This window comes from Penicillium manginii (genome assembly GCF_028828005.1).
Source record: "Penicillium manginii strain IBT 31320 chromosome Unknown utg000006l:1.0-4164085.0:1.0-4166146.0, whole genome shotgun sequence".
NCBI classification, from domain to species: Eukaryota; Fungi; Ascomycota; class Eurotiomycetes; order Eurotiales; family Aspergillaceae; genus Penicillium; species Penicillium manginii.
In genome coordinates this window covers 2,012,175-2,027,552 of record NW_026643107.1, presented here as the reverse complement: position 1 = coordinate 2,027,552, position 15,378 = coordinate 2,012,175, and the positions used below count along the sequence as shown (strand labels likewise).

Here is a 15,378-nt window from a genome sequence, read left to right as displayed (position 1 = left end):
TCAACAGAGCCGAGGCGGGAAGCGGGATGATAAACTCACGAGAGACTTGAGTCAAAGGATGAAGGAGAGAGGTGGAAGGTGTCAAGGGAAAGATGAATGCAAGAATCCCGAAGTTCAAGTTCCAGATTCAGGATGAGGTTCACGGCTGGCGAGAAGGTGGGGAGAAGACCAAATGGGACTCAGCCACCGCAGGATGGTGGGGCAGCAAGCTATTTGGTTGCGATCAGGGGCAGGGAGAGTCGGTGGAGCGTGTCGTAAAGATTGACGATCGGGAAGTAGGGTCAGGCCAGTAGGGTCAAGCCAGTGAGTTGTGGTTTCAGGTTGGGAAGTTTGAAGTTTGAAGTTTGGAGTTTGGGAGTTTGGGAGGAGTCTGGGGGGAAGTTGGTTGTTTACAAGGTTGGATCCACTGGGTGAGCCGTGGTATTGTAGTATACATACAGTATACTATGTACAGCATGCAGCAACTACAGTAGTTAATAGACATACAGTACTTACATACTCCTAGGGTACTGTAGTACTGTACGATCGACAGAAGCCACCAGCGCCAAAGGCTCGAAACACGACGCTACTGTCGGAGCTGGTCACTATCACAGTGACTCGCCGGCTCCACTGAGCGCTCCGTCGTAAACTTCTGATTGGCACCCACTGACCATCCGGTTTCACCACTCATCACTGGCGCGCTATTGGCATGCTATCTTTGGGCTATTGGCTTGCTGTCTCTGCCCTGTGGTTTTAGGGCCCATCCTACTGGGTCAACCCATGTCAAATCATGTCAATTCATATACAAAATAAAATAAAAAATATCATTTTCGGGAACAAGCTATTCGTAAATGTTATACTCCCCTCTCCTCTACCACCTTCACATTCCAAATAATATGCTCCCTTCCCTCGAGGTCCAAGCTCTATTTGGTACAAGGGAGATCGAGATCAAGCGAAATACACCCCACAAACATGACCATGATAGGATGAGATCGTTTAGAATCACTGCACGACCTGTACGGTGTCAGATACAGACTCACTTCAACTCCAGGAAAGAGATCGAGAATGAAAACAGCTCATACCTTCTCCCGCAGTGTCGTCATCCACTGCTCTAAGCTGACACTTTGGTCGGCGCGGTCCTCCACCAACATCGTCTGGGCCCAGAGACGCAGTCCCGGTTCACCATCCTCACGCACCACGTACAGGTGGGGGACGATTATGCTTCCGGCGCCCTTGGCCTTGTGGTCTCTCGACTTTTCAATCACGGCCCGGATCCGTTGATTGTATTCATTCTCCACCTCGGGCAGAGTGGATTTGCCCACCCGCAGTTGGCTCTTGTCCGGCACGCCAAAGACGTCCTCGATGAGTTGCGGGACTGCTTGATGACCAACCCACAAGAACTGAGTTTGTCCGTCGTCAATCAAGTAGAGACCATACGGAACCAGACGACCAGAGGATAGGTTGGTTGCCGGTGGCAAGACAATCTCGCCAGTTTGGGGGTCTGGGTAACCGGCGTTGTCAGGCATATCGTGCAGTGAGTAAAGCTTCGGGTGAATGTATTGGATGAGCAATGGGAGGGGTAGCGTAGACAGAAGGCACAAAGCGGCGGACCGCATATCCGTGGGGATTTGGGCGGACTTGCGAAGACCCAGCTTAAAAAACAATTAGCATCCGAGTGAAGCAGATCAAGGGGGGCGGAGATAGGAAGAGGATGAGGAAACCTACATTTTTAATCAAAGCCAGAAACAGGACAGGCAAGCCACGCAGGTTGGCAGGGAATTGGAGACCACCACCGCTGACGCTACCGCCAGCAAGCTCCTTGCGATAGGTTGTCAAGAGCTCGATCATCTTCGCTTGCAAGGCCTCACGAGCTGGCTCGAGACCGCTACTCAGAACACGCTCAACGGCCTTGTGGCTGAAGAACGTAGCGACGGCCTGCTGGTCAGCAGAAGCATATATGTCGGCGAGGTTGTTGGTGCTTGGCAGAGCGAGAGTAAGAACTCTGATCCTGCGCTCGCCATTGCAAGTAGTATGGAGGACGGCAGCTTGCAGACAGACCACAGGCTTGGTCACGGTCTCGTCGATGGCCACCTCGACGACGTATGCTTGGTCGCGAGGGAAAGCAGGGAAGGCGCATAGATCGGAACTACGGTTGAAGAAGTTTCCGTAGAAAGTGTTCATCCGCAGACCTGTCGTAGCACGCACACGGAGAACAGCCTCCAGACCGATTTCTGATGAAAGGTAGTCGGAAAACTGGCGCGCGAATTTCATTGCATCCTCCGGGCGAGTCGCTGACCACCCAGGCTCGAAGTAGGTTTGACCTCCTGTGTACCTTGGCAAACAACTGAGTGAGGCTACATCTTGGTATTGAGATGCGAAGAGGAACATGTCTACCGACACCTGGGCCTTGGAGCACTCCACGGCGAAGCTCTTGTAGAATGCGCTGGCGGTCTGCAAGAGGCTCGATTCCTTGCTTGTACCCAGAACCTTCTTATCCTCGCGCATAGTCAGAGCACCCGTTCCAAGGTTGGGTAGTGTCGCACTGAGGACGGTCATCTTTCCACCAACGGGAGAAATCAACTTATAACCAGCCTGGAGGGCCGATCCCATGGCGCAGCCACTGTTCTGGGTATCCTGGAACATATCTTGCAATTTGTCAAGGAAGATCTCAATGTTCTCCCGGCTTTCGCTCAAGGTCACCAGGAGGTCGTTGGGAGTAGGCAAGAAAGGCTCATCGAGGTCGCTAATCACAAGCATCCTGGGCTCAGAGCTTCCGGAGTTATCACGGGGAATGCTGAAGAAGTGCAGGCTGGAGTCCACCGCAATAAAGCCCAACCTAGTCCGTCTGTCCGCATTGGGAATGCGATCAAGGCTTTCCTTGATGGTACGGGCAGTGGTAGCCAAGAGACCGCTAGTAACGGATGCATAACTGACATCGATCAAGAAGGTGTAGACGAGGGGCTGCGGCGGGCGAACCATGTACTCCTGGGGAGCAATAAATTCCACCATGCTGTGGTTCAGGTCCGAGCGCAATGACCGATCAGCCGGCTTTTGCAGAGTCGAATCCCAATCGAATGCCTGGGGCACATCGTTGGTCAAATTGCACATGTTGCAACGCCAGCGGTGGCCGTGGTCGAGGAATGTAACGAAAGGGTTGATATAAGACCGACAACGGCGACATCGGGAAATAACTTGGTCGCTTATCACGGGAATAGGGTCCTCGGCGTCGTGCAAAGAAGCATAAGGCTGAATGACGAGAGCGAATGGAAGTTTTGATTTCTTCAATAGAGAGTTGGTGGTTGGGACCGCATTCAAGGTGGAGCGCATGTATTTAGTCGGGCAATTGGCTTCGGGGGAGGGGAAAACACTTGTCTGTTGGGAAGGACCATTAGTATTTTGTTTTCCTCTGTGCGACGCAGATCAAGGGTCATCAACGTACACCCGGGGGTAATAGAATAGGAGGAGGAGGGTAGTCCAGCTCGGCGACATTGAATGGCTGCGAAATGAGATCTGTCGGGTAGAGTGCGTTCAGTTGAACTGGGCGCTGAGCCGCAGCGGCGGGCTGTTGCTGCTGAGGAGGAAGGACATGGTGCGGCTCCGACATTCCCATTGCGCCGAATTGCTGGGTCATCCCCGAAATGCTACCAGAGGCCTGGTGGCCATATGCTGGTGCTGGCGGGGCCTGCTGCATCTGGCTGGGGTCAGCTCCTCCGTATGCGGGTGCTGGTTGCTGATATCCGACAGGCTGCGCCTGTTGAGGGTATGCGCCATAGGCACCGCCAGCGGTTGGCTGTCCCCCGAGAGCAGCATTGGCACCAGATCCGAACTCGAATGCCTCACCAGCGTACGCTCTCTTCTTCTTGCCAGCCTGAGCTGGGGGCGCTCCTTGCGGGGGAACGGGTGACTGTGCGGGATCCGGAGAGCCATAACCCGGCTGGGCGTACCCTTCCTGGGGAGGGTAGTCCCCTTGTGGAGCGGACATGGAGGTGTACTGTGGTCGAAGGTCACCGGAATGGAGTTCCTTGGGAGGGATAATATGGCGAGTGGTGAGAGTTGATAATGGAGATTGGGGAGGGGGGGGGTACAGGCGCGGGTTAACAGCTTCGCTAGAACCCCACAATCAGCATAAGCAATGGCCAGGGGAAAGTAGAAGCGGGCAGATGAAATCCGCGATGAGTAACAGATTCCAATGAAATCGCTTCTAGGAAAAAGTGAGAGTCGCGTACCTCAAGAACACCGTGACCACGAGGGGGAAGCACAGAGAGGCGGTGATGGAAGGTGGCCACAACCTCACACTAAGCCGATCAGCCAATCACGGGGCCGCATGTGAGAGTGAGCAACCTTAGCACCTAGGTGCCTAGGTAGTTTGTCTATAACTAAATATTAAATATTTGGGCTCACTTGATAATTAAATGAAAGGGTTATTGCATTTATTCGGAGTGAATCTTTCAAAACTCCAGGGTTATTTACTAGTACTACTACTACCTACCTAGATAGGTATACTACTAATATTCAGGTTCAAGTTGTGGTGGTAGGTAATTAATAATACTCCATGAACCCAGATTCAGAAATATATCAACACAACCCCGGGGTCACCTGGGCAGCCTTCAAGGAGCTCAATATATGCAAAATCTGGGAATGTGAGTAAGATACTAGTATGAAATTAAATACTAGCGAGGTATAATTTCAATTCCACGTGGAAATTGAACTGCTACTATTACTCTGCAACAAACGGTGTGACCGATTGAAGAATACCAACGGTTGTCGTGCCAACCCTCTCCGACTCGCCCGTGGCCCATCCACAAACGCTGCGAACTGCAGCAAACACCTCCACTCCACATCACGACCCCTCGACATTCACCCATAGGTACCTAGGTAGGTAGTTTCTTTTTGTTGGAGGACTGTTTGGGTTTCTCTGCTCTTTTTTTTTTTCTTTCTTCGCCTCGTGTCCTTGCATTTCGACGCCTTCTTTTCCTTCGCGATACCCAGTTTCAAGAAACGTGAATGTTCGAGCAGCCATCATGAGCGTCCGAGTCGTTGCGCGTGTCCGACCTCTTCTCAAGTCCGAGCGAGAACTCGATGTCATTGTTCGCACCGGTACATCTGCCATCACCACCGAGGCCAAACTCCGAGAGACCGAAAATGGCGACCAAAAGCTGGCCGCGTTGAGAGACCGGGATAACGTCGTGCGGATCCCCAACCCCAAGAACGAGGGCGAGGAATATACCTTCAACTTCAATGCCGTCTACGATTCCGACGTGGTGCAGCAGGAGCTTTTTGACGCGGAAGGTAGGCGCCTGATAGACCTTCGCTTGGAAACTCGCGATCAACATCGAGGGAAAGGATACTAATCGTTTGCCACAGTCGCGCCCACCATAAAACACCTCTTCAATGGATTCGATGTCACTCTCTTCGCATACGGGGTTACTGGAACTGGGAAAACACATACCATGCGCGGCGGTAAAAGCCTTGCGGACAGAGGTGTAATCCCGCGTCTCCTGAGCGGTATCTACAGACGCAGTCGGAAAATCGAAAAGGATACCAACGGCGAAACGACGGTTAAGGTGTTATTGAGCTACTACGAGATCTACAATGACAAGGTTTACGATCTGTTTGAACCGCCAGAGAAGCGCACACTGGCCGGCCTGCCACTACGGGATAACGGCGGCAAGACAGTGGTTTGCGGGCTGACCGAGAAGCCATGCACAAATCTGAAGGAGTTTGAAGGGCTTTACGACCAAGCGAACAACAACCGGTCAACCTCTGCCACCAAGGTTTGTTTTCTCCAAACCCAAGAACACAGGTGCAATGGCTAAATCCACGTTTTCATAGTTGAACGCCCACTCCTCTCGTTCGCATGCAATTCTTGGCGTAAAGATCGCCATCACCTCGTCCGACAAGACCATCGTCAGCAAAGCCTCTGCCATTGATCTAGCAGGCTCGGAAGATAATCGCCGGACGGAGAATGACAAGGAGCGTATGGTGGAGTCGGCCAGTATCAACAAGAGTCTCTTCGTTCTTGCACAGTGTGTCGAGGCAATCACCAAAAAGCAGCACCGTATTCCGTACCGCGAGTCAAAGATGACCCGAATTCTGTCCCTGGGTCAGAACAATGGCCTCACCGTGATGATACTCAACCTGGCTCCCGTGCGATCGTACCATTTGGACACAATCAGTTCCCTGAGTGTCGCCAACCGTACCAGGAAGATTGAAGTGCGCGAAATTGAGAATGATCCGATCTTCAAAGGACCTGCCAGGCCATCCATGCGACCTTCATTGGCAGCCTCTCGTCAGCCGTTGCGCCCTCTTACTGCAACCGTCAACGTGAACATGCCTGCCCCTGCCCCAAAGGATTCGGCCAAGAAGGATGAGGAAAAGCCGCTGAAGGCTTTCAGCGTGTTCTCTGACCGGCCAACACATAAACCCCTCACGCAGATCCGTAAACCTGAGCCATCCAAGAGATTGTCTTTCTACGCCGATGGGCCCACCATGCGCTCCATCAAGCCGCCGCGCCAGACGCTGGCCCCCATCTCCGAACCTAGCCTTGGTGATCTTTCTGCGGCTAAAATCGAGGAGATGGTCGAGAAGAAAGTTGAAGAGATGCTTGCGATCCGAGCTGTGAGCGAACAGTCGCGCCATAATCAGGCACAGGAACTGAACGACCAACTTCAACGCCGTCTGGCCCAGTTAGAACAGCGCATCGAAGGAACCGAGGATGCGCGCGCAGAGGGACTTTCTTATCTTCTCATGGCTAAGCAGCACCAGGCCCGTGGCGAGAACAGCTCCGCTCTCAAAATGTATCAACTCGCGTTACCTCATTTCCCTCATAACGAGAAGCTGGTCTCCAAGATTGCTGATCTGAAAGAGCGTATGCAAGGGAAGCCTTCAGCTCGGCCTTCCGTCACACCTGCATCCCCTCCTCCCAAGGGTAGATTCGGAAGCATGCTCTCCCTGAAGAAGGAGCCTACCCTCACTCTTGGAAAGCGCCAGGCAGAAGACGAGTCCTTCATGGACCACACTGTGGATGTCATCTCGGATGAGGAAAGTAGCTTCATGGATGGGCCTCGCCCCAAGAAGAGGCGTAACACAGAGTCTCTTCATCAGAATGATGTCGATCTCGATGCTCTTGACGATTTTGACCCCACTGTCTCGCCTAAGACGATCCACCTACTGTCGATTATCAACTCGCGCGAGGTGAGCCAGATTCAGTTGTTGAAGGGCGTCGGTATGAAGAAGGCTGAGGCTATCGTTGACTGTCTCTGCGAGATGGACCAGTCATCGGTGAGCACCGATGATATGGAAGTGGTTTCCGATCAGCCTCAGTTCCAACTGAGCAGCCTGGCGGAATTGAGCACATTGAAGGGGGTGGGTGTTCGTACCGTTGAGAGCATGCGCAGTGGGGTGTTGGTCTGATTGCTATTTACGTTTGCATGTTTCGGCTTTGGGCATTTAAACTCGGGTCTCTGGTGACTCTTTTTTTGATATATGCATCTTCCTTCAGCGACGGTGCTGGGGCGTTTTTACATAGCCATCTGCATGGCAGGCTTGGAGTTATCTAGGAGAATGAAATGAAATACAAGTTCCCAAATACTTTTCCAGTTCTGAAATTAAAATCTTCTGTAAAGGGCGTTTTTGCTATAACTGACGAAGTCCAATGTTCGCCTTTGTCAAGTAAGGCGTTTTCAATAGATCGGGCTTATTCTTTCCCATGATTCGACAATTTGACAACCTTGGAAGATACCCATCAAACTTTCTTGAGATTAACACCCCCAACAACGATTCTCGCAGCAATAAACAGCGTTGCACCGGCTATCATAACAACACCGCAGAAGATCTGCAGTTTCTCATATGAACCATGCAGCATGTCCGGGACCAAAGCCCCACCGATCGGGGAACCAGTCAGTGCGGCTATCGAAATAATCGAGAAGCAAGTTCCGTTGCGAATGCCAACTTCACGGAGGTCGGAGATTTGGGCAATTAGCGCGGGTGCAAGAGAGACGAACGCTCCAGAGCCGAAGCCATAGAGCGCGCTGAATACTATTATGGGGGCATTGCCGCGAGACGGAAGCCACAGGGCCAGCACGAGGATTCCGGAGAGGTAACTGAAGATTATCATTACGTTGTACCGGCCTACGCGATCTGCCAGGTATCCCGGAAGAGTACGGCCAAAAATGCTGGTGGTTGTTAGAGACTGATCATGCGAGTTGAATTTAAGGTTGGAGATGGGGAGGTTGTCTTACCTCGCCGCGTTCAGAATCGGAATGAGATATTGAGACATGTTTTGTGACATGCCATACCGTTCTCCGGAGGTAATCACAAACGTAAAGGGCAAGAACATGCCCCAGAAGAAGCAAAAAGCCGCAGCAACAGTCAAGACGAATTTGATGTCGTGGAGTGGGCGGATAAAGTTCATCAGGTCGAATCCTTTCTTCTGCGGCTTCAATCTTGATTGAATGGTGAAATTGGCAATCACCAACATGAAGAGGACTAGAAAAGCGCAGATACGCATTGCCCAGCCGAAACCGACTTGTGGGATCAATTTCGACACCATGATTGGAAATATCACGCCTCCCAAACTAGATCCCGAGGCCGTGACGCCGAGCGCGAAGGCCCGGCGCTTCGCGAACCAGCCGCTGACAGAGTTGATGGAGGCATTAAATATAGCACTAGCACCGATAGGGCTGCAGATACCTTGAGCGAGAATGAATTGATAGTATTCTGTTGAAAGGGAGGCCATCATGAGACCGAAAACATGGAGGAATGTCCCCGCGAGCAAGATCCATCGTGGTCCATAGTTGTCAAAAAGAGTGCCAAAGAGTGGACCAGCAAAGAACATGACAAAGGTCTCGAGAGATGGGATCCAGGCCACTGCGCTAGGAGATAGATGACTCAATTGGTTTCTTTCATAGTATGCTTGGAAAACACCGATACCTGTCGAAATGTAAGTGGGTCTTTCTTTTTCGTCCACATCCCGATGATTGTTTACACTGATAATGTACTTACAGTTGATCCACCCGAAGCTGACGAATAAACCACAAAAAGCCCCCAGTACTGTCATCCATGCCTGAAAACCTCCATCTGGCGGGGGTCCTGGAGGTGGAGGTCCTGGTGAGCCCGAGGCGTGATCGGCTTTCTCTGAGGATCTGGGGATGGTATCGGGAGATTCTGAGGAGACGAGCTCTGTTCCCCTCTTCTGGTCTGACTGGCGTGTCCCCTTCTCTAAGTCATCGTCAAGCTTCACGCTCATGGCGGGGGTGGAATGTTCCGAAGATATGGCATTGGTGGTCGCACTGGCGATGGAGGGGAGGTCCTGATCACGATTTGAGGCCATACCCACCGCCGTCTCTTGATCTCGGACACGGCTCTCAATCTGATTGAAATATTTTATATTGCTTGGCCTGAAATCACAAGACGGCAATGCCTGGGAACTTGTGCGACAAGCAGGTAGTGTGGTGGTGTTGGGTGGCGGAGGTATACTAAGCGGGCGTGAATGTTGAGATACCCCGGGGAAGGGAGATAGGTGTATCGAATTTCAGCAAAAGACGAAAATGGGAGGAGGAGGCGGGGTATGAGAACAAAAAACCGAGAATCAAATCAGAACCCAGGGATGTCTTCGAATACACAGAGTAGGAGAGATGGAGAAAGACTTTGGGAATGTTTCACGGCAACAGAAATCGACGGGAACTCTAAAGATTAATAGCCGGGAAAATAGCAAACTTTTAAGTCGAAAGTAGATACTTGAAGATACTAGGGGAAACGCTAGTCGTATAGTCAGGGTGAAGGTAGTTGGATGTACAAGATCATCGCGGGCTCTCGGCCTCGCGTCAAGCTAACGCCGAGAACGACCCTCGGTTTGGATCTAACTCGAAAAAGAAGGGGTTGGCGAATAGCAGCACGCAAAATTGGGCTAATGTCTGGGATTCGTACCTTGAAATATCATGGTCTCCGACGTTCAACCCGGACTGTTTGTATCAGACAGTAGATAATTGAACAGGGTTCCCCTGACCTTTCTAATGTTGCTGTGAACATGTGAAATCATGCACGATTTCCCGGGGTGAAAAGAAAAAAGGTGACTATCCAAACTTACATTTATCCAATTGGATAGCTCGAAGCTCATGATTTTTCCTTTTCTTTTTTTAATCTCAAAAAAGGGGATCTGATAACCTTGGAACCTTAACGCCCCACGGAACTGATTCTGATTAGATGTGTTTTGCTTTTTAGGTAGAGAGTTCGGAGACTCGAAGCGACGCTACATTGGGACTCGAATATTCCGATCTTCAATCGACTGTATCAATTGTGAGCACCTGGAAGACCCTGTAACTAAAGTGGGAAGCGTGGTATCCATTGCGAAAAATGTCGGGACGGGCCGCGATGCGAACCCCTGAACCCCCCTGACCGCGACGATCACGAAGATCCACCACCGCGACTGTTGAGACCGAAACGCACTACCAGACCACCAAGCAACTATGCGCAAGAGCAGGAGAAATGTACTGAGCAGAGAGAGACGCGCTCTCAGCAGAGCAAGAGAACCCAAGACAAACCAGTAGCCCAACATGACGCGGTAGCTTCGGACGACTCGACAGAGAGCGAGGACCTGAACACCGCCAAACTTGTGAAGGAGCTTGTCAAACTCAGGAGAGAGATCAGACAGCGAGATGATTTGCATAGAGAAGAGATCCAGAAAGTTCAAGAAGAATTTCAGAAAGAATTTCAGAAAGTCAAGGAAGAATTTGGTGCCGCACTCGCAGAAGTTCGACACGAGTTACGGATCCTGACTGACAGACCCCCGACACCGCAATCGCACTGCGAATCATGCTCACAGAACAGCCACGATGAGATCCTCCGCGAAATTCATTCCCTGCGCGATGCCATCAGCACTGCCGTTCCCACTGGCTCCCCGTCCTATGCGGATGCTGCCCGTACCCCGCCAACCAGTCAACCGAGCAACATACGAACTCTCTCATCGTCGAACACGACACCGACCACCCTCACTGACACGTTATATTGCACGATAGATACCTCGAAGATGGCAGACAATGAAAACGAGAGAATGTCCGCAGGCCGAGTCAGGGTGGCGGTTGAGACAGAGATCCGGGCGCTGGAAGGCCACATGCACTGGCGCTGTCGCGCTGTCACTGTGGACCCGAAAAACACTAACCGGATCAGGGTAGCTTGCCGAGACGAAGCTGAGCATCAGCTAGTCAAAAAGGCGGCGGAAGCAAAGATCGGCACAGGAGCCCGGGTGCTTCGTGACGAACTGTACCCGATCAAAGTTGACAGTGTCAACAAGGCCGCAGTCCTAGATGACAAAGATGAGATCCGAGCCGGTGTCGCGGCAGCCTTTAGCGAGGAGAACGAAGCTACCGTGGCCAAGATCGCATGGCTCAGCAGGAAAGAAAGTGCAAAGGCGTATGGGTCAATGGTTGTGTACCTAACCAAAGGCTCTGACGTACGGAGGCTCCTGGCCGAAGGGTTCTTCCACGCTGGGGGAGAATCTGGCGTGACCAGCGCCTTTGAATATCGACCACGTCCGATGCAATGCTACAACTGCCAGGAGATTGGCCATAAGGCCTTCCAGTGCAGGAACGTCCAGAGGTGTGTAAAATGCGCTATGGAGGGCCACCGCCATAGTAACTGCGCCCAAACGGTTCCAAAGTGCGTTCTATGCGGAGGCCCACATGAATCATATAGCAAAAATTGCCAGAAGCTCTATCCGTCACGTCATGAATAAAACACTCCGAATAATCCAACTGAATGTGAGGAAACAGGGAGCAGTGTATGATAGTTTAATGAACGACGAAGAAACTCAGGGGGCAGTGGCACTGGCGATTCAGGAACCCCAAGCGAGAAGAATTCAAGGCCGGCTGTTGACAACCCCGATGGGACATCACAAATGGACCAAGATGGTTCCCTCTACCTGGAGGGAGGGCCGATGGGCGATCCGAAGTATGCTTTGGATCAATAAGGAAGTGGAAGCGGAGCAAGTGCCGATCGAGTCGCCGGATCTGACGGCGGCGGTCATCCGCCTCCCCGAGCGACTGATTTTTATGGCATCGGTTTACGTAGAGGGAGGGGATGCCTTGGCGTTGGACGACGCATGCGATCACCTTAGAAAAGCAATCACAAAGGTACAGCGAGATTCAGGGACTGTGGTGGAGGTCATGGTTGTAGGGGACTTCAACCGCCATGATCAACTCTGGGGAGGAGACGACGTGTCTTTGACAAGACAAGGAGAGGCGGATCCAATCATCGACATCATGAACGAATTTTCTCTGAGTAGCCTACTCAAACGAGGCACGAAGACATGGCACGGCGGAGGGCAGACTGGGGACTGTGAGTCCACGATCGACCTCGTTCTGGCCTCGGAAAACTTGACGGACTCGATGGTCAAGTGTGCAATACACGTAACAGAGCATGGCTCGGACCACTGCGCCATTGAGACTGTTTTCGATGCGCCGTGGCCGACCCCACAGCATACGGAACGACTTCTGCTGAAGAACGCACCATGGAAGGAAATCAATACCAGGATCGCGACTACCCTAGCCAGCAATCCGTCGGAAGGGACGGTACAGCGAAAGACCGACCGACTCATGTCAGCGGTATTGGAAGCGGTGTATACTTTAACACCGAGGGCCAAACCGTCGCCACACGCAAAGCGATGGTGGACGGCAGACCTAACACAGCTCCGTCAGATATACACATATTGGAGAAACCACGCCCGCTCGGAGCGACGAGCAGGGCGAAAGGTACCACACCTGGAAAGTATGGCCGCGAGTGCGGCGAAACAATACCACGATGCTATTCGCAAACAAAAGAAGAAACACTGGAATGAGTTTCTGGCGGACAACAATAATATATGGAAAGCCGCGAAATACCTGAAGTCGGGAGACGACGCAGCATTCGGGAAGCTCCCGCAGCTCCTCAGGGCAGATGGAACCACTACCACTGACCACAAGGAGCAAGCAGAAGAACTACTGACCAAATTTTTCCCGCCCCTGCCAGACAGAATTGATGATGAAGGAGCCAGGCCGCAGAGAGCGCCGGTAGAGATGCCGGCCATCACCATGGAAGAGGTCGAACGGCAGTTGTTGGCCGCAAAATCTTGGAAAGCGCCGGGCGAGGACGGTCTACCGGTGATAGTGTGGAAGATGACGTGGCCTGCGGTCAAAAACCGGGTCCTAGAACTATTCCAGGCATCGCTGGACGAAGGCACGTTACCGAGGCAATGGAGACATGCGAAGATCATACCGCTAAAGAAACCGAACAAAGAGGACTATACTATTGCGAAGGCTTGGAGGCCGATCTCACTCCTGGCGACACTGGGGAAGGTACTGGAATCAATCATCGCAGAAAGGATCTCACACGCGGTGGAGACATATGGCCTGCTTCCGACTAGTCACTTTGGGGCCCGAAAGCAGCGATCCGCGGAGCAAGCACTTTTACTCTTACAAGAGCAAATCTACGCGGCGTGGCGTGGCCGACGGGTCCTAAGTTTGATCAGCTTCGACGTCAAGGGGGCCTACAATGGGGTTTGCAAAGAACGACTGCTCCAGAGGATGAAAGCGCGAGGGATACCGGAGGTCCTGCTCCGGTGGGTCGAAGTGTTCTGCTCGGAGCGAACGGCGACCATCCAGATCAATGGCCAAGCATCTGAGGCGCGAAGCCTCCCACAGGCTGGTCTGCCTCAGGGTTCTCCACTGTCCCCGATCCTCTTCCTCTTTTTCAACGCAGATCTCGTACAGCGACAGATCGATGGCCAAGGAGGAGCGATTGCCTTCGTGGATGACTTCACCGCGTGGGTGACTGGACCGACTGCGCAGAGCAACCGGAATGGTATTGAAGCGATCGTCAATGAAGCACTCGACTGGGAAAAGAGAAGTGGAGCGACCTTTGAAGCAGAGAAAACTGCCATTATACACTTCGCCTCCAAGGCCCGTAAGTCAGACTCGGAGCCATTCACCATTAAGGGGGAGACCGTTGAACCTAAAGACTATGTTAAGATTCTTGGCGTGATAATGGATACAAGACTCAAATACAAGGAACATATCGCGAGAGCGGCGTCCAAAGGCCTGGAAGCAGCGATGGAGCTGCGACGGCTTCGTGGCCTATCCCCAGCAACAGCGCGGCAATTATTTACGTCGACTGTGGCCCCGGTGGTGGACTATGCCTCCAATGTCTGGATGCACGCTTTCAAGAACAAGAATATTGGGCCGATCAACCGGATTCAACGAGTCGGAGCGCAAGCGATTGTTGGGACATTCCTCACAGTCGCGATCAGCGTAGCGGAAGCGGAGGCTCACATCGCCACAGTGCAACACCGGGTCTGGAAACGAGCTGTGAAGATGTGGACAGACATGCATACCCTACCAGCAACCAATCCGCTCCGCAGGAGTATAGCTCAGATCAAAAAATTCAGAAGATACCACCGTTCACCATTATATCATGTTGCAGACGCGCTGAAAAGAACCGAGATGGAATCACTGGAAACCATCAATCCATTCACCTTGGCACCATGGGAGGAGCGTGTGCAGAGCGATAGTCATGAAACCCCAGAGACACAGACCGAAGCAGGTGGAGTCATGCGGATCGCGGTCAGTAGTTCAGCACGGAACGATCTGGTTGGATTTGGAGTGGCGATCGAGAAGCGGCCACCTCGTTATCGAAAACCGAGGCTGAAGACCTTCTCTGTCACACTGGGCGCAAGAGCAGAGCAAAACCCATACTCCGGCGAATTGGCAGCAATGGCATACGCACTGGGCACGCTACAGGGACTGAAACGGTGCAGGGTCATGCTACTCACGAGCAACAAAGCGGCGACTCTCACGCTGAGGAATCCTCGACAACAGTCGGGCCAGGAACACATCTACCAAGCATACAAGCTGATCAAGAGACTACGGAAGTATGAGAACCACATCAACATCTGTTGGGTCCCGACCAGCGAAGATAATCATCTGCTAGGCCTAGCAAAAGAGCAGGCTCGGACCGCAACCCAAGAGGATTCTACCCCGCAGGCACAGGTCCCCCGGATGAAGTCGACAACACTGAACATCTCACGATCCCAAGCAGTCCCCAAAAATTGTCTACCAGAGAATATAGGGAAACACTCCAAGCGAGTGGATGCAGCACTTCCAGGGAAACACGCCCGACAGCTATATGATCGATTGTCTTGGAAAGAAGCAAGCGTGCTAGCCCAGCTCCGGACTAGTATGGCGAGACTTAATGGATACCTCTATCGCATCAACGTTGCAGAGACGGACCAATGCGCATGTGGACAAGCTAGAGAGACTGTGGAGCACTTCCTCTTCCGATGTCAGCGGTGGACCACGCACCGGACGGAAATGCTGCAATGTACCCATACTCACCGAGGCAACATATCCTTTTTCCTAGGCGGGAAATCGC

General features: G+C 52.3%; 3 protein-coding genes across 3 annotated transcripts; 1 reads left to right on the top strand and 2 right to left on the bottom strand.

Moving 5' to 3' along the window:
- Window positions 1-1,055: 1,055 nt before the first annotated feature.
- Window positions 1,056-3,961, bottom strand: N7533_009115 (COPII subunit SEC24; the record flags this gene model as incomplete). The annotated part of the gene is made up of 3 exons (XM_057105765.1): window positions 1,056-1,631; window positions 1,705-3,351; window positions 3,419-3,961. The coding sequence occupies 3 exons, from the start codon at window positions 3,959-3,961 to the stop codon at window positions 1,056-1,058; spliced, it is 2,766 nt and encodes a 921-aa protein (XP_056957214.1).
- Window positions 3,962-5,000: 1,039 nt separating this feature from the next.
- Window positions 5,001-7,392, top strand: N7533_009114 (kinesin family protein; the record flags this gene model as incomplete). Its single annotated transcript, XM_057105764.1, has 3 exons — window positions 5,001-5,268; window positions 5,344-5,753; window positions 5,812-7,392. 3 exons carry the CDS (start codon window positions 5,001-5,003, stop codon window positions 7,390-7,392), a joined length of 2,259 nt encoding a protein of 752 aa, XP_056957213.1.
- Window positions 7,393-7,723: 331 nt separating this feature from the next.
- On the bottom strand, window positions 7,724-9,310 carry N7533_009113 (MCT family MFS transporter; the record flags this gene model as incomplete). The annotated part of the gene is made up of 3 exons (XM_057105763.1): window positions 7,724-8,153; window positions 8,220-8,910; window positions 8,983-9,310. 3 exons carry the CDS (start codon window positions 9,308-9,310, stop codon window positions 7,724-7,726), a joined length of 1,449 nt encoding a protein of 482 aa, XP_056957212.1.
- Window positions 9,311-15,378: the final 6,068 nt, after the last annotated feature.